This window comes from Odocoileus virginianus, chromosome 2 (genome assembly GCF_023699985.2).
Source record: "Odocoileus virginianus isolate 20LAN1187 ecotype Illinois chromosome 2, Ovbor_1.2, whole genome shotgun sequence".
NCBI classification, from domain to species: Eukaryota; Metazoa; Chordata; class Mammalia; order Artiodactyla; family Cervidae; genus Odocoileus; species Odocoileus virginianus.
This window is the reverse complement of record NC_069675.1, coordinates 92,978,297-92,997,422: the sequence shown is the minus strand read 5'-3', so window position 1 is coordinate 92,997,422 and position 19,126 is coordinate 92,978,297. Positions and strand designations below refer to the sequence as shown.

General features: G+C 46.0%; 1 protein-coding gene across 14 annotated transcripts in view; it reads right to left on the bottom strand.

The window, feature by feature from the left end:
* RALGPS1 (Ral GEF with PH domain and SH3 binding motif 1) overlaps positions 1–19,126 on the bottom strand; it is a 299,761-nt gene that overhangs the window by 254,522 nt on the left and 26,113 nt on the right. For 13 of the 14 annotated variants that reach the window (XM_070453045.1, XM_070453044.1, XM_070453049.1 and 10 more), the window contains 2 exons: positions 11,752–11,873; positions 8,551–8,658 (listed from right to left, as the gene is read on the bottom strand). In XM_070453045.1, the coding sequence (XP_070309146.1) occupies positions 8,551–8,658; positions 11,752–11,808 (165 nt within the window). In that variant the 5' untranslated portion in view covers positions 11,809–11,873. The remainder of the gene's footprint in view (positions 1–8,550; positions 8,659–11,751; positions 11,874–19,126) is intronic. The other variant, XM_070453053.1, reaches the window with a different exon arrangement.

Genomic DNA, 19,126 nt, shown 5'->3' with positions numbered 1-19,126 from the left:
TCCCTTAAGGCATTTTCTGTTATCTTTATCTATTCTTGTGCTCAATTTTAGCTTCCAAAATAAGTTTTATTTTCAGTGTTTTCCTAACTCTGCCACCTCATTTCTGAGATTTATCTATTTCAGATTTATGTTGTTCATGACTCACAGTGTGATCTTAACTTCTTCTCTTAGCTAATTTTGAAATAGTTACAGTTTTCATCTATTTTGTGGCATGTCTCTCTGACAAGCTTTCATTATCGACAGGATTCTCTCTTTACTCTTTCTTTTCTTGTAATAACTGAAAAACTTGACATCAGTAATTTTCTGATACTTATTTTATGTAAAATAGTTCAGGACAGCTTTCCAAACTTCATATAGCTTTTCTTTTACTTTCATGTTATCTTCAACAACATGTAGCTGCTTTTTGAGATTACACACACAGACACAAACACAAATTTATTTAGACCTCCCTTTTCCTTAACTGTAACTTTTCCTATCCTGATCATCTTCAGTCTACTCCCAAGCTGAATTCCTCTTTGGTATAGACCCTTGTTCTGGGAGTAAGCCATGGTTGATTGTTTTCAAGAGTTCTTAAGGGTCAGTCCACAAATCTCATCCACCCACCCATTATCTGAGTGGTCAAGATCAGTTCAGTTCAGGCGCTCAGTCAGGTCCAACTCTTTGGAACCCCATGGACCGCAGCATGCCAGGCCTTCCTGTCCATCACCAACTCCTGGAGTTTACTCAAACTCATGTCCATTGTGTCAGTGATGCCATCCAACCATCTTATCCTCTGGGGTCCCCTTCTCCTCCCATCTTCAATCTTTCCCAGCATCAGGGTCTTTTCAAATGAGTCAGCTCTTCGCATCAGGTGGCCAAAGTACTGGCATTTCAGCTTTGGCATCAGTCCTTCCACTGAATATTCAGGACTGATTTCCTTTAGGACTGACTGATTGGATCTCCTTGCAGTCCAAGGGACTCTCAAGAGTCTTCCCCAACACCATAGTTCAAAAGCATCGATTCTTCGGTGCTCAGCTTTCTTTATAGTCCAACTCTCACATCCGTATATGACTACTGGAAAACCCATGGCCCTTGACTAGATGGACCTTTGTTGGCAAAGTAGTATCTCTGCTTTTTTTTTTTTTAATTTCTTTTTTTTCTCCATTTATTTTTATTAGTTGGAGGCTAATTACTTTACATCATTGCAGTGGTTTTTGTCATACATTGAAATGAATTAGCCATGGATTTACATGTATTCCCCATCCCGGTCCCCCCTCCCACCTCCCTCTCCACCCGATCCCTCTGGGTCTTTCCAGTGCACCAGGCCCGAGCACTTGTCTCATGCACCCAACCTGGGCTGGTGATCTGTTTCACCCTAGATAATATACATGTTTCGATGCTGTTCTCTTGAAACATCCCACCCTCGCCTTCTCCCAGAGTCCACAAGTCTGTTCTATACATCTGAGTCTCTTTATCTGTTTTGCATCTCTGCTTTTTAATATGCAGTCTAGGTTGGTCATAACTTTTCTCCCAAGGAGTAAGCATCTTTTAATTTCCTGGCTGCAGTCACCATCTACAGTGATTTTGGAGCCCCCCAAAATAAAGTGTGCCACTGTTTCTACTGCTTCTCCATCTATTTGCCACGAAGTGATGGGACTGGATTGCCATGATCTTTTGTTTTCTGAATGTTGAGCTTTAAGCCAACTTCTTCACTCTCCTCTTTCACTTTCATCAAGAGGCTTTTTCATCAGGAAGAACTAAAATTCTTCTTCACTTTCTGCCATAAGGGTGGTGTCATCTGCATATCTGAGATTACTGATATTTCTCCTGGCAATCTTGATTCCATCTTGTGCTTCATCCAGCCCAGCGTTTCTCATGATGCACTCTGCATATAAGTTAAATAAGCACAGTGACAATATACAGCCTTGACATACTCCTTTTCCTATTAGGAACAAGTCTGTTGTTCCATGTCCAGTTCTAACTGTTGTTTCCTGAGGGGGAAACATACAGATTTCTCAAGAGGCAGGTCAGACGGTCTGGTATTCCCATCTCTTTCAGAATTTTCCACAGTTTATTGTGATCCACACAGTCAAAGGCTTTGGCACAGTCAATAAAGCAGAAATAGATGTTTTTCTGGAACTCTCTTGCTTTTTCGATGATCCAACGGATGTTGGCAATTTGATCTCTGGTTCCTCTGCCTTTTCTAAATCCAGCTTGAACATCTGGAGGTTCACGGTTCACGTATTGTTGAAGCCTGGCTTGGAGAATTTTGAGCATTACTTTACTAGCATGTGAGATGAGTACAATTGTGCAATAGTTTGAGCATTCTTTGGCATTGCCTTTCTTTGGGACTGGAATAAAAACTGACCTTTTCCAGTCCCGTGGCCACTGCTGAGTTTTCCAAATTTGTTGGCATATTGAGTGCAGCACTTTCACAGCATCATCTTTTAGGATTTGAAATAGCTCAGCTGGAATTCCATCACCTCCACTAGCTTTGTTCGTAGGGATACTTCCTAAGGCCCACTTGACTTCCCATTCCAGGATGCCTGGCTCTAGGTGAGTGATGATATCATCGTGATTATCTGGGTCATGAAGATCTTTTTTGTACAGTCCTTCTGTGTATTCTCGCCACCTCTTCTTAATATCTTCTGCTTCTGTTAGGTCCATACTGTTTCTGTCCTTTATTGAGTCCATCTTTGCATGAAATATTCCCTTGGTATCTCTAATTCTCTTGAAGAGATCTCTAATCTTTCCTATTCTATTGTTTTCCTCTATTTCTTTGCACTGATCACTAAGGAAGGCTTCCTTATCTCTCCTTGCTATTCTTTGGAACTCTGCATTCAGATGGGTATATCTTTCCTTTTCTCCTTTGCTTTTCACTTCTCTTCTTTTCACAGCTATTTGTAAGGCCTCCTCAGAGAGCCATTTTGCTTTTTTGTTTTTCTTTGTCTTGGGGATGGTCTTGCTCCCTGTCTCCTGTACAATGTCACGAACCTCCATCCATAGTTCATTAGGCACTCTATCAGATCTAGTCCCTTAAATCTATTTCTCATTTCCACTGTATAATTGTTAGGGATTTGATTTAGGTCGGTTGTTGGAGGAGGGTGTTTGCTATGACCAGTGCCTTCTCTTGGCAGAACTCTATTAGCCTTTGCCCTGCTTCATCCTGTCCTCCAAGGCCAATTTGCCTGTTACTCCAGGTGTTTCTTGACTTCCTACTTTTGCATTCCAGTCCCCTATAATGAAAAGGACATCTTTTTTGGGTGTTAATTCTAGAAGGTCTTGTAGGTCTTCATAGAACCATTCAACTTCAGCTTCTTTAGCATTACTGGTCGGGGCATAGACTTGGATGACCGTGATATTCAATGGTTTGCCTTGGAAATGAACAGAGATCATTCTGTTGTTATTTGAGATTGCATCCAAGTACTGCATTTCAGACTCTTTTGTTGACCATGATGGCTACTCCATTTCTTCTAAGGGATTCTAGCCCACAGTAGCAGATATAATGGTCATCTGAGTTAAATTCACCCATTCCAGTCCATTTCAACTCGCTGATTCCTAAAATGTCAACATTCACTCTTGCTATCTCCTGTTTGACCACTTCTAATTTGCCTTGATTCATGGACCTAACATTCCAGATTCCTATACAATATTGCTCTTTACAGCATTGGACCTTACTTCCATCACCAGTCACATCCACAACTGGGTGTTGTTTTTGCTTTGGCTCCGTCTCTTTATTCTTTCTGGAGTTATTTCTCCACTGATGTCCAGTAGCATATTGGGCATCTACCGACCTGGAGAGTTCATCTTTTAGTGTCCTTATCTTTTTGCCTTTTCATACTGTTCATGGGATTCTCAAGGCAAGAATACTTAAGTGGTTTGCCCTCCCCTTCTCCAGTGGACCACAGTTTTGTCAGAACTCTCCACCATGACCCATCCGTCTTGGGTGGCCCTACACGGCATGGCTCATAGTTTCATTGAGTTAGACAAGGTTCTGGTCCATGTGATTAGATTGGTTAGTTTTCTGAGATTGTGGTCAAAATTCCTCTCAATTTCAGTTGCTATTCTCATGTTGACCCGCAGAAATTTCCAGTGAATTCCCGTTGGAAATTTTGGGGTTCTTCTATCCCCTAGTCTGTCAAATGCTCCAATACTTACTTCTGCTTTCTTTCAGACAGAAGCTGATGCTCTGCAGGGCTTTTTGACACCAGTGGCATATCCACAAGCTACTGGTATTTGAGATTTGATAGGGATAACTTAACACCCAATTATATTGTAAATACTGCTCATGGAGTCAGGGTTTTGCTATCTAGCTGTTCTGGATGTTTTTATGTGGGGATTTAGGGAAAATAAAGAACTATGCTACTGCCACTGCCATCTTCCCAGAATCACTCAAATGATTTTTTTCTTTACTGGACTCTTGGGTCTGGCTTTTTTCTTCCTTTTATATTATTAGACAGGAAACTAAAATACCAGGTGGTCTGGTTCAGTTCCAACACTTGGCAACTCCAATGCTTCCCCCAAAGACCAAAGACTCCAGGGGACCTGGCTTCACATCTAAGCTGAGGACATACTGGCTCTGGCAGGAGCAGCCAATTTTTAACACTGCGCTCTCAGAGCACTCACCGCCCTTCCCTTCTGTCTTTCCAGCTTGGGGCAGGCCGAGCAACACTCTCGGGCTGAGACTAGAAAACCGGGCCCGCAGTCTCACCGAGGGGTCCTGCTGGACAACGCTGTTGTAGATGTGGCCTGTGCTCAGTCACTCAGTCGTGTTCAACGCTTTGCGGCCCCATGGCCCCATGCATCCACCAGGTTCCTCTTGTCTGTGGGATTTTCCAGGCAAGAATACTGGAGTGGTTGCCACTTCCTCCTCCAGGAGATCCTTTCAACCCAGGGATCAAACCCGAGTCTCCTGAGTCTCTTGCACTGACAGGCAGATTCTTTACAACTACACCGCCTGTGAAGCCCCAGGGACAGCCTAATTCTCTGCTATTCCACGTGGGGAATAACTGTAAAGGGATTTTTTGTTGTTGTTCGGCTGTGTTGCACGGCTTACCTAACGTCAGTTCCCCAACTGGAGACTGAACCTGGGCCACGGCAGTGACAGCCCAGAATCCTCACCACTAGGCCACCAGGGAACTCTCAAGCAAAGGGATTTTAAACTTCACTGTTACTTCATCCTTTTCACGAAGCAAGGGGAAAAAAAAAAACCAACTCAAAAATACAACAAGCAAATAAAGGTAAATAGATTATAGAAGCTACGCCATCAGCCAGCAAGGCCCATGAAGTCTTCTAGAGGAGGCAGAGGCATTGCAGCTTGATGCCTGCGAGGACAGACTAGCACTGCACTGCCCAGGACAGTGGTCACTGGCCACACACGGCTGAAGGGTTGCCAGCACTCCAACTTCAGAAGACACAGTGAGCTTTGAAGATTTAATGTGAAAAAATAACGTAAAGTACCTCCATAATTTCATGTTGCTTACAGACTGAAGTGACATTTTAGACGTACTAAGTTAAATAAAAAATATTTTTTAAACAATTTCACTTTTTTAATGGGGCTACTAAAAAATGTTTAATTGCATATGTGACTCAGACTATATTCCTGCTGGTCTAGGAAATCAAAGGCCTTCCTAGGTGGTGCCAGTGGTAAAGAATCTGCCTGCCAATGCAGGAGATGCAACAGTCTCGGGTTCGAAGCCTGGGTCAGGAAGATCCCCAGGAGGAGGAAATGGTAACCCACTCTAGTATTCTTGTCTGGAAAATTCCATGGACAGAGGAGTCTGGCAGGCTACAGTCCATGGGGCTGCAAAGAGTCTAACACACCTGAGCTACTGAGCACACACACACAGGATGCCAGAAGTCCTGGTTTTAAAGCCCGGACAGACAGTGCCACTTACTGTTCGTGTTAAGGGGTGACTTTCCTCTCTACGTATTCACCTGCTCACCAATACACAGGGAATAACAAATAGACCTGATTTGCAAGCCTGTTGTTAGATTAATGCATGTAAACATTTAGTACAAGACCTAGACAAAGGAAGTGTTCCAAAGTGGGAGCTGCCCTTGTTATCATCACCTAACATCAAGTAAATAACCAGAAGATGAAGGTTTCAGACCTGGCTCTGCCCACATCTGGTTCTATGATCCAGGTTTTAAAAAAAAAAAAAGTGCTCGCTTCAGCAGCACATATACTAAAAAAAAAAACAAAAAAAAACCTCTTAGATCCTCTCTTTCTTAGAAAGTCAGGAGCTAATAATCTGCCTTATTGAGTTTTTCTAAGGACTGAATTCATCTCATCAACATGTATTTACTGAGCACCTACTATGAGCGAAGCACCGTTCTGGGCAATGGGGAGAGGGCAGTGAACAAGCCAGATAAAGTTCCTGTCCTTCGGGAGTTGGCAATCTAGTAGAGAAGAAGGGCCATGTGAAACACTATTACAGAGTGTAATGTCTGGAGAGGTAGGAAGGAAGCAGAGCAGGGTCAGGGCATAGGTGTAGAGATGCTACCTTAGCACATAAATCCCCTACCAGGGCTGGCGTCTTAAGAGCGATGATGAGACATGTGGGACGGCACCACCAGGACAGAGGAAGCAGCACAGGGCCCCGAGGCAGGGGGATGTCAGGTGAGCCTGTGTGCAGCTGGGCAGCAAGGAGGAGGGGCGCGAGAGGAGGCTTGGCCAGACTCTGGGGCACGGGGGCCTTGAGAGGAAGGCCAGGTCTCCTAGTCCGAGGGGACCTCGAGAGAGTTCTACACAGACTTAAAAGGATCCTTCAGACACTGAGAGAGGTGACCCATGTGCAGGGCTCAGCGCGGCCTGCAACAAGGTAAACGCAGGGGCAAGTGATGGCAGAGCAAACAGATGGGGCACACTCGGCTCCAAAGGCCCCCGGAGGGCACAACACCCGTTAGAGCAAGGTGCCCTGGAAGAAGTGGGCGTGGTCAGAAACACTGGAGAGTCCCCAGAGAAGTGCAGCCCGAGTCAGTACTTTGCAAGCGGGCCACCCCAGAGCCAGCATCCTCTGTCGACCCTCAAAGTGCAAAAGGAAGACTGCAGGTCACAGCTAAACGAGGAGCCTGGCCTGCTCCTCCAACGTGAAGCCCCACGGCCAGACCCACAGCAACACACTGGCTGGTGGGAAAACGATTTTGAAACATGTGTAATTACAAAATCTGTTCAAATGATATTGTCTATCATTACAGAGAACAGTCATTGTGAAAATATAGAAAGTACAAATAAAAAGAAATTAAATTCCAATCTTCTAGACTCTTACAACCAGAAACTACAGTCAGTAATGTGTTTGGCTATATAGATATTCAGATATTTGTGAATATGTAAACATCAAATATTTTCTTATACAAATATAAATATTTATGTGTTGTGCATGCTTGTTTAAAAACAGCACTATTCTCTATAACTTGTGCAGTAACCTGCTCCTTTCACATTTGTTGTTCAGTCGCTCGGTCGTGTCTGAGTCTCTGCAACCCCATGGACTGCAGCATGTCAGGCTTCCCTGTCCTTCAGTATCTCCCAGAATTTGCTCAAACTCATGTCCATTGAGGTGGTAATGCCATCCAACCATCTCATCCCCTGTCGTCCCCTTCCTCCTGCCTTCAATCTTGCTCAGCAACAGGATCTTTTCCAATGAGTCAGCTCTTTGCATCAGGTGGCCAAAGTACTGGAGCTTCAGCTTCAGCATCAGTCCTTCCAATGAATATCCAGGGTTGATTTCCTTTAGGAAAGGTTTGACTGGCTAGCCAGGGTTTGACTGGCTCCTTTCACTTACTATTCATATGTATTGTATAAGCCTTCCAAGGTGGTTAAATTTCAACAGACAGCATTGTGGGTTTTTTTTACTCTTCCAAAGCCATTTATTATTTTGCTTTTATATAACTGTATAAAACATGTATCATACATTTCTTCCTTATTTCTTTTTCTAATTTTGATCTTCACAGCAAGGCAACAAGTATTCAAATTAATTCTGTATACAGATAGGTACAAAGGTTTTTCTGCTTAAACAGTTTTTCCAAATCAGGTATTAAAATACATCTACTGAAAATATTTATAGGATTTTTTCAGTTTTTAAAATTTTTACTGAAATATAGTTTACAATGCTGTGCTAGTTTCAGGTATCCAACAAAGTGATTCAGTTATACACACACACACACACACACACACATATTCTTTTTCAACACTCTCTTCCATTCTAGGTTACTCATTACAGATCCTGAGTATAGTTCCCTGTGTATCCTTTCTGATTATCTATTTTATATATAGTGTGTGCTCGGTTGTGTCTGACTCTTTGCAACCCCATGGACTGCAGCCTGCCAGGCTCCTCTGTCTATGGAATTTTCCTTAATTTCTCCCTCCCTCCAGAGAGCATCCTTTTTTAATGCTCCATGGGATTCATAAAGTACTCATAAAGAATACTTTATTCAGCAATCCCCTATTGTCGAATAATACGGGTTGTTCCCAATTTGAGCAAACTGGGAGCGGCAATCACCACCCGCACCCCCCACCCCCCAAGCTTCCTGTGGTGGAGCCCGGCCTCCCGCATCTGTTCTGACACTTACAGCGAACTCCTCGGGAGTCACCTTCAGGACATCGAAGACGACGGCGTCGTAGCTCTTGCTGGCATAGTCGCAGCTCTGGCCCTCCAGAGAGTCTGAGCTGCTGCTGCCCTGCAGAGGACAGGGGGAGATGGGGCCGCCTGAGCAGTCTGGCTGACTCCACCATCCCGGACGCCCAAACCTCACAAGTGAGTGGCAGGACCGTACAATGACAGCTTCTGCTGTTTAGTGCTTTACGCTATTCCAGGCACTGTGTTAAGCACTTCATATGCATAATCTCACTTAATTCTCACAACAGCTCTCTGACGATGCACTATCATTAGTCCCATTCTACAGATAAGGAAGTAGGGGCCATGCCGCTTGCCCAACATATCTTAGCCAGGAAACTGAAGAGCCAGAGCGCAAGCCTGCTCTGTGTCTCCTTCAGTCACTATACTGCAACTGCTTCCGGCGGCCTGTGAGGCGACGGCTGAAAAGATACAGCCCACCCTTCACACCTTAGGAGGCCTGAGGAGATCATCTGTTTTGTTACGTGTTTTTAAACATCACCTGGTTTCACCTTGTTTTTTCTACTTGAAGTTCATTGCAGGAAATTATTATACAAAATGTCAAATTGGCTCTCAAGGCTTGTTTCACGTAGGGGCCACTTGGAATTCAAAGCCTGTTAGCTGATGAGGTGAGAGGTAACTGGCTGACTTTGGAGATGGCGTGAAAGTTATATTTAGTAGAGCCCCCTGTTAAGAAGAACACCGTGAGGCCAGCATGTAAAGGAAAGGTCTCCCATTAAAGAGCAAGTTAAACTCCCCAGATGTGGCCAGTTTCATGAAACCCAACACTGTGGGGATCCCAGAACGTTGAACGTACCTTCCCTTCAATTTTATTTAATTTCATCAAATTCTACTTTGGGGAACCAATCGAGCTTACCACCCCAAAACTGTGCCCTGTTCATAAACGGTTTTATTCGTCTCAACCCTTGAAGAGGGATTTTGTGGTTTCCATTAACCTCAACATCTTGGACTGAGATTTAGAGAATATGCTTTTATTAATTCCCCTTTATTTCACTCTTTCCAAAATGGCTATATCTGGAAAAACTTTGCAATCTTACTGGAAACTAGAGGGTTTTTAGGCCAGGGAGGGAAACCAATAGTCAACAACTGAAAATGTGAGGTTACAAGGAGGAGCTGAAGCTTAAACCTGTAGACTTCAACAGGCCTGTGTCATTTAGAGGCTTACAAACGAGTCTACTATACCAAAATCTCTAAGATGATCTTAAGACGCTCTGAGCTCTGAAATCAGACAGGCCTGCTAAGAAAGCCAGCTCCAAGCAAGCTGCTGTCTGACCTCTTCAGTTCGCTGTGCCTCAGTGACCATCCGTAAAAGGGCACCATTAGAAGCTCCTCTCCAGGGCTATGGCACGGGTTGTATAAAATGCAGCTTACAAAGCAGCTGGCAGGATCCCCTCCCTGGGTGACACTGATTCAAGGGACCTGGGAGTGGAGGGTGGGGGGATGGCTATTGCGATGGGACATTCTCCCCTAAGAGAGAATGTGTGCTGAACTTCTGAAAAGTAATCAAGACTAATCCTGAATATTTCTGGAATTGGCCGTCTATTCCATCGCTCAGTCTCGTGAACTCCGAGCTGGCGGCTACCAATAAATCTCTCTGCACGCCCACGATCCCCTCCCACGTAGCAGCATGGAGCAGCTGACGCAGCTGACTTTCTTCCAGGGAGTGTCCTGTCATCGTGGTCGGGACCAGCGGCTCCAGAGTCACAGAGGCCTGGCTATCAACCCCCACCAGCTGTGTGATTTGAAGTCAGTTCATTCACTGCTCCCTGCCTCAGTTTCCTCACCTGTTAACTGGGGGTGAAACAACAGCACGTGCCTGCCGGGGTTATTGTGAGGATTAACTGAGATCACACCTGTGGAGTGCACCAAAAAAGTGCCCGGTATATAGTAAGCACTAAGTCATGGATGTATATCTGCATAAACATGTCACTCAGTCACCAAAATGTATTGAGCACTTCAAATAAGACATGTATTCACTCATAGGTTCATTTGACACATATTATTGAGCACTCACCACTTTCTGGATACACATGTATGTGCATATTCGTATAGATACACATATATGTACACATATACAGCATATATGTGTGTGATATGTGTATGGATTCATATGTATAAACAGAGACTAGAAAAGAAAGAAGTTTTACTCTAGATGGAATGTAAAGTGTAAATGGAAATGGAAGTCTGATTCCTCCAGTTACCAAACAGAGTCCATTCCTGGAATTTCAGATTTTATAACTTTCCTGTAACACCCCATTGCACCTGCCCCAAACACACACACTCATACAAGGGGCCTTATTAATCACAAGCTGCGCCAGATTCATTCAGTGGTGGTGGTGGTGGTGGTGATGATGCAGTAACTTTATTTAAACCTATATTGGCGCCATCTGGGAATTTTAACAGGTACCCATAAGTCTGCTTTCAGAACCACCGATCAAACCAAGGAATCTTTTAAAAGGGTGATAAGAAATGGATTAACCCCTGTGACTTCTAGCTGACTGCACAGGCTCATTTCAAAAGCCCAGCTCGATTGGGAGGGCCTAATGAGCGCAGAACTCAGAGCTCCCCTCTTGCCCATTTGTCACAGAAGCCCGGCAGTGTTATACATCTGACAGGGCAGACTCCTGGGCCTCAGATGACAACCCCGCCCCCTGCCCACCTCCGTTCCATTATGGAACTTGAAAAGCAAACTTCCAAACCCCAAGGGCAGGGGCCGAAGCCCAGGCCACTCTCAACCACCAGCCCTTACTGCCGTTTCCTCCTGAGCAAGGTAAACAGGAGCGCAGGGCCAGCTGGAAACCCTTCTGTCTGACTTCATCCCGGAATGTGCGACTTACTTATAATCAGCCGCGACTTGGCTTAGGAAAGGTCTGATCCCTTCTTGCCACCAAAATGGAATGTGGCACTTGCTACGACTGGATAGGGTAGGTATTTGCTTTTCTTTGAAGAGAGCAACTTCAGAAAACACCCTGATCCTCAGGGCTGACTGCCTCCCAAATCTCACGCCTGGCGTGGCTGGGAAGGCTAAGAATGGTGGCATTCACAGAGCTCTGCAACCCCCAGGCCTCGACTCAGGGGGCCTGGGTCAGATGCAAGGGCCCCTCCCCACAGCTCCCTCCCCCCCGACCCCATGTACCTGTGGAGTGGCGGAGGTGACCAACACGCTAGCCATCAGACCATTCCTCTTGTACATAGTCTCCGGGCCACAGGGAGCTTCAGGGCAGCCTCCGTCGGTGACATAACCTGTCTGGACAAGTCCTGCAAGGCAAAGGCACTCATAAAAACCAGTCTTCAAATCCAACTTAATCCCACCCTGGGAGAGAGCTGTGCTGGACGCGAGCAGGTGACCCCAGAGGATACCCTCAAAGAAAGGTTACAAGCTGTGGCCTTCAGGCTAAATACGGCCCACAGATGTGGTCTGTTAGATTTGTGCAGGTTTTAGAAATTTTTTTCAAATTAATTACCAACATTTAAAATTGAAATGTTTCACATAGAATTCTGGGTTTCTGACTTTCCTGGTGGCACTGGGTCCACTTTCTTGCCTGATGGCCATCAGCTGGACTGAGCAGCGCTGCTCATCGTACTGAAGGGCTTCCTAGGGGCGCTCCAGACTCCACTTGGCCTGAGCAGCCACCTGGGAACCTGCCTGCCCCTGCCAGGTGCTAGAGTTTGTGACCTCTGTTTCAGTCTGCTGCTACTGCTAAGTCACTTCAGTCGTGTCCGACTCTGTGCGACCCCATCCCCGGGATTCTCCAGGCAAGAACACTGGAGCGGGTTGCCGTTTCCTTCTCCAACGCATAAAAGTGAAAAGTGAAAGTGAAGTCGCTCAGTCAGGTCCGACTCTTCGCGACCCCATGGGCTGCAGCCTACCAGGCTCCTCCGTCCGTGGGATTTTCCAGGCAAGAGTCCTGGAGTGGGGTGCCATGGCCTTCTCCGCTGTTTCACTCTACCGTCCTCTAAAGGACCAACCTGCCTTACACATCTCAAGGAATTCAACTGATGAAACAGTTTGAACTAATCAAGGGATAAAAATCTTCATATTCTGGAGACTTTATTTTCACATTTTTTATTAAACGCTGGACAATATCATGAAAATGTTTTCAAGAAATCATTTTAAGTATACAGATCAGTGTTTCTTACAGGTGAAATGCTAAAATAAGCTGCCTACAATAGCTAGGGAATATATTTTTAAGTTGTGTAGAATATTAAAAATTAACAACACAAAAAAATGTTTAATTTATGCAACAAATACGTTCACATAAATTTGGTAGGGCTTTTGAAAGAACTGATATTTGAGAAAAGATCTGGTTCACTTGCATTACATCGTACACTTATTATCCTTTCTTAGTATTAGGTGCCTCATACTTTAAATCTGTGACAAACCATGACAAATTTTTAAAGGGAAAGCATTACTGTAAAAATGGAAGAATTATGTAATCCTAAAGGCTGTATTCGGAGAAGGCAATGGTACCCCATTCCAGTACTCTTGCCTGGAAAATTGCATGGACAGAGGAGTCTGGTAGGCTGGAGTCCATGGGGGGCGCTAAGAGTTGGACACAACTGAGCAACTTCACTTTCACTTTTCACTTTCATGCATTGGAGAAGGAGATGGCAACCCACTCCAATGTTCTTGCCTGGAGAATCCCAGGGACGGGGGAGCCTGGTGGGCTGCCATCTATGGCGTCGCACAGAGTCGGACACGACTGAAGTGACTTAGCAGCAAAGGCTGTATTGCTATACATTTAAATGATAATGCTCTGCTTATTTAGAGTTTTGAAAAAACAGCCTCTCTTCAATTAAACATTTTTATAACGGAATGATGTAAACTGAAGTGATAAAGACTATTATTAAAATAAAATCTTTATATAAGAAGACAGGTAACGAAGACAAACTAAATCTACCATGTTCCCTATGCACCAGAGTATTTCATCAATAACAACATGGATACTGGCTAAGACCCGTAGAAGTCTCACCACGGGCCATGTGCTTTACCTCCAGTAATTCCTCTAACACTCACGGCATCCTCGGGTGGGTCTTGTTACTACTCCCATATTCCATGTGGGGACTCTGAGACCCAGAGAGGTTAAGTAACCTGTGCCCTGCCATCCCACCAAACCATCATCATTCAGGACCTGGCTCAAATGTCCAACATCATTTCCCCTGGTTATCGCGCCTGAGCCACTCAAACCAGAACCACGGTTCACCTGCCAATGAGCACACGCCCCTATAGGGCATTAACCACATCACCAAGCATCAGGGCACTGTAGCCACCACCAGCTTTTGAGCAGGAGGGAGCCCAGGACATAACAAGGGCAGGAAAGGAGAAGGCAAAGGGAAGCCTGGAAGCCAACTGCAATTATCAGGCAGGCGGCGAGGGGCCTCTGCGCTAAGGTGGCAGCAGTGATGTGAAAAACAAGCACACGGGCTGAGAGGCGGTAAGGACAGACACACAACAGACACTGATGGGGGGAGGAGAGAACCAGCTGAGGACGCATGGCTTCTGGCTCCAGGTACCAGATGATGCTGTGCGCCTCATTGAGAAAATAAACAGAGGCGGTGTGGCAGGTTTGTGGGAAAAGATGATGAATCTGATTTAGGACATGCTGAATCCGTGCTGCCCATGAGAAAACCCATTCTGGGGAGCACGGTCAAACCCAGAAGTCTCTGGGAAAGATGGGCTGGGGGTAGATCAGAAAGAAGAAAGTACCAGCCCAATCTGGACTGCCTGTTATCTTCCCAGAGCCCTCAGCCCATCACAGAGCCCTGTGCCACCAGGAAACAAGTCAACAATCAAAAAAGGTCAATGCAACCCGGGCTCTGTCCCCATAGTCCCCAAACCACTCCCTCTTCTTCTTCAACCTTCTCCTCAACCACAGCCAGTGGGCCTCCTCCCTGCCCTCCTTTATCCCAGAGCACTCAAAAGAACTAAGCTGAGCTACAAATGACACCTGGGGCTCATCTGGGGAAAGCTGAATATGGACATTCAGTTCAGTTTAGTCACTCAGTCATATCCGACTCTTTGCGACCCCATGAACTGCAGCACACCAGGCCTCCCTGTCCATCACCAACTCCCGGAGTTTACTCAAACTCATGCCCATCGAGTCGGTGATGCCATCCAGCCATCTCATCCCCTGTCATCCCCTTCTCCTCCTGCCCCCAATCCCTCCCAGCATCAGGGTCTTTTCCAATGAGTCAACTCTTCACACGAGGTGACCAAAGTATTGGAGTTTCAGCTTTAGCATCAGTCCTTCCAATGAACACCCAGGACTGATGTCCTTTAGGATGGACTGGTTGGATCTCCTTGCAGTCCAAGGGACTCTCAAAGAGTCTTCTCCAACACCACAGTTCAAAAGCATCAATTCTTCGGGGCTCAGCTTTCTTCACAGTCCAACTCTCAATATGGACATTAGATGACACTGAACTACTACTCACTTTCTTTGGAGTGATAACAATATGGAGGTTAAGTAGCAGAAGGGCTTTATCCTTAAGCGATGCACCTGACAATTTAGAGGCGAAGTGAATTTGCAACATACTTTCAAATGTATCTGTAAAATACAAGTTAATGCTAACAACTGCCATTCACCAACAGTTCTATCAGTCTCTCAATTTTCCTGAACACTTGATAATTTTCATACTAAAAAAGAAAGACGAAAGAAAGAAAAGAACTGATCAGGTAAGTTTTTCCTCAAAGTTCAGTTCAGTTCAGTCACTTAGTTGTGTCGACTCTGCGACCCCATGGACTGCAACATGACAGGCTTCCCTGTCCATCACCAACTTCTGGAGTTGACTCAAACTCATGTCCATTGAGTCGGCAATGCCATCAAACCATCTCATCCTCTGCCGTCCCCTTCTCCTATAGCCTTCAATCTTTCCCAGCATCAGGGTCTTTTTAAATGAGTTAGTTCTTCGCATCAGGTGGCCAAAGTATTGGAGTTTCAGCTTCAACATCAGTCCTTCCAATGAATACTCAGAATTGATCTCCTTTAGGATGAACTGATTGGATCTCCTTGCAGTCCAAGAGACTCTCAAGAGTCTTCTCCAACACCACAGTTCAAAAGCATCAATTCTTCAGTGCTCAGCTTTCTTTATAGTCGAACCCTCACATCCATACATGACTACTGGAAAAACCATAACTTTAACTAGATGGACCTTTGTTGGCCTCAAAGTTAGGGTTACGGCAATTTCATGCCAAGCCACTGACACCCAACCCTGAGAAGACACAGGGGCTCATCCTCACCAGCGAAGATGGGCACCATCCATTCAGCCATCCATCCATTCCTTCACTGAGCTCATACTCTGTGCACTCCTTGTTCTAGCCGGGAGTTCCTACCACTTTTTGTACCTTGGACCACTTTGGCCATCAGGTGAAGCCTATGGGCCCCTTCTCACAGAGACATTTTTTTCCCCCACAGAGACATTTTTAATTGAATAAAATTAAATTACACAGGAAACCAATTATACACATGACTATGCATGAAGCAAATAATATTAAAATTAGGTTATCAATTTATTTTCAAAGCAATTTATAATGTAGGAATATATGTATTTCTTCAGGTAAGGTTTTATATATATATATATATATATATATATATAATTGTATTAAATAGCAAGATCTATTGTAGGTCTAATGACAACCATAATTTCAAAGTAGTCACGAGCATAAATATTCTGAGGTGAAAGTGAAGTGAAAGTCACTCAGTCACGTCCAACTCTTTGTGACCCCATGGACTGTATGTCCATGGAATTCTCCAGGCCAGAATACTGGAGTGGGTAGCCTTTCCCTTCTCCAGGGGATCTTCCCAACCCACGGATCAAACCTGGATGCATTGCAGGCAGATCAGTTACCAGCTGAGTCACAGGGGAAGCCCAAGAATACTGGAGTGGGTAGCCTATCCCTTGTCCAGCAGATCTTCTGATCCAGGAACTGAACCAGGGTCTCCTGCATCGCAGGCGGATTCTTTACCAACTGAGCTATCAGGGAAGCCCAGTTTCCTGAGCTTTTGAGGTGCGTGCCCACAATTACTACGTGGTATGGAAGTAGGTATGATTTTATTGGTGACAAAGTCCCAGGTACTATAAATATTACTGTGATTTATTATCTATGTTAATAACGGAGGGAGATGCTAAACTTCAGTTAAAAGTCAAGGAAAATAGAGATGTCATTTTTTCCCATCCAAATTCAGGGAAAGCTGGTCAAGAACCCTATTCCAGATGCAGGGAACACAAAGTGAACAGGTCGTGCTCCCTGAGAACTCAAATACCAGTGCAGGAGTCAGAGACCACATGTGAACCTAGAAGGTAACTCAGATCTTGAAGTTCTTCAAGGAATAAAATAGGGTGGAAGATGGTATTTGCCAGGGTGGTCAAGGAAGGACTGTGAAGATGCAGCATTTGAGCTGGAGTCCTAGGAAGGAGTCAGCCATAAAAACCAGTCAAGAGTGTTCTTCACAGAGGCCACAGCGAGCGCAAAGTCTGTGAGATGCACAGGAGCTCAGCAGGTTTGTGATGGAGAAAGACAGCCACAGCTGGGGGTCAGTCAGTGGAGGCAGTGGAGAGGCTGGGCCCTGCAGGCCGTGGTGGGGGGTTTGGGTTTTACCTGGAGGCCTGGGAATGGTTTCTGAGCAGGCGACTGACAAGATCTGATCTCACTGTTTTGGAAGATCATAGTCGCTACTGTGCAGAAAACTGGCTGGGAAAAAAAAAGAAAAGAAAACTGGCTGGGAAGCCAGAAATATGGGCAGTGAAACCCAGTTGGGGGTAAGAGATGGGACTGCTCAGACTGCTGGCCCCAAGGAAAAGAGCTGGATCTGGGAGGGGTTCTAAAGGTGAGACAGATAAGACCTGCGGATGGACTGCATGTGAGGGGAGAGGAAAAGAGAGGAATCAAGGACAAATGACTTCTACCTCTGGAGCCCTTATGAATGGATAGATGGTGGCCCAAGAGCCACCTGGTGCTCAGAGGTCCATCCAATCGTTGGCTCAACACCCACCCACTGAGACCTGGAGGACCAATTCTGGGGACCAGAGTCGAAGATGGCGCACCTCTGCCCTCCAGGGTCCTGCAGGGGAGTGCAGGGAGAAAACCAGTGGGGAGCTACTCTCAGGACACCTGGTGTAACAGACCCCGCGTTCACCTTGAGGGTTTAAGGAGACACCACTGAGAAGAGCAGTGGGGATGGTCTTAAAAGGATGAGCGGGTGTGTTTTCAGACAAGGGTGGGCCGTGGGCACTCTGAGCATGTGCAGAAGCCCAGAGGTGTGAAACAACACCAAGATGCCAGCGTGCCAGGAGCGCAGGGGACAGGTTCCCACCCCTCACCTGACCCCAGCCCCTGCCCATCCTAGACTAGCCGGGGTGTAAGAAGCCAGGCAGGGGTCCCCACGGAGTCAGCTTTAACAGATGGACCCGAGATTACAGACACAGGAACAGCATCTTGCCTGCTGGTCACTCCCTCGATTGTTTGGTAAACTTGGTGACCCTTTCCCCAAGCCCTGTGCAGGGGAGTCAGGCCAGCCCCCGAGGAGCTCACTGCAGTCTGATCACTGCTGTCATCCTGACAATCTATTAGACACTTACTTTGTTTCAGGCGTTGGCTAAGGATTTATATGCATTTTTAAAAAAGTCTTATAGATGAGAAAACGGAGGTTCAGAGAGAAACTACACTGTGACTTGGGGATAAGTTCTCACACAGCTTCCTGCCTGCGCCCCCTGCTGGACACGGAGGCAGTCTGGCATCAAGGGAAGGGCACCACCCTGTTAAGTCGGGCCAGGCTGACCTGTGCCAGACAAACCCTGTCTCCCCACCCTCCCTGTACCACCCTCACCTCTTACACACACACACATGCATACTCACACACGCACGCACGCAAACACGCTCACTCGCTAAGGCCTCCCTGGAAACAAAGTACTGCAGGCAGGAAAAGCGGTTCTCATGATGTAACTTCGCAGGAACGTGGCAGCTGAATCAGAACCACAGAACCGCCCGCGTCTCTGGTTTCTGTGTGACAGACTCCGGTCTCGCATGTGTGGGCTCTTGAAGAGGGGAAGGCAAGTCCCATATGGGAGCTTGGTTTCCTTCCAGGCTTCAACGTCTCAGGTTCAGAAAACCAAGGAAATAACAGGAGACGGTCTGCTGCAGACCACTGGGGAGAAGGCAGAAAAACCACTTTTTCCTGAGCGTATGGAGGCCGCTTCCAAGAAAATACACACATCCGGGAACATTCGGTAACAAGAGAGTGCTGTCTTCCAACTGTTTTAGACAAGCTCAGAGACGGACCCTGATCCCCGTGTCCAAGCCCACTTCCTCGCGTGACCGCCCTGCCCTCCTCCACGGGCTTGGCCACAGCTGCTCCATCTTCAGTCTCTGAACTGAAGATGCAGGGGACGGAAGCAAAGAGGGTTGTGCCCACAGCCGACGGTTCACGCCACGTCAGGAACGAGTGCATGTCTCTCCCTCTCTCCTGTCTCCGGACACCTTGGCACGTCAGTTCTGTGTTACCAAAAGGTCTCCC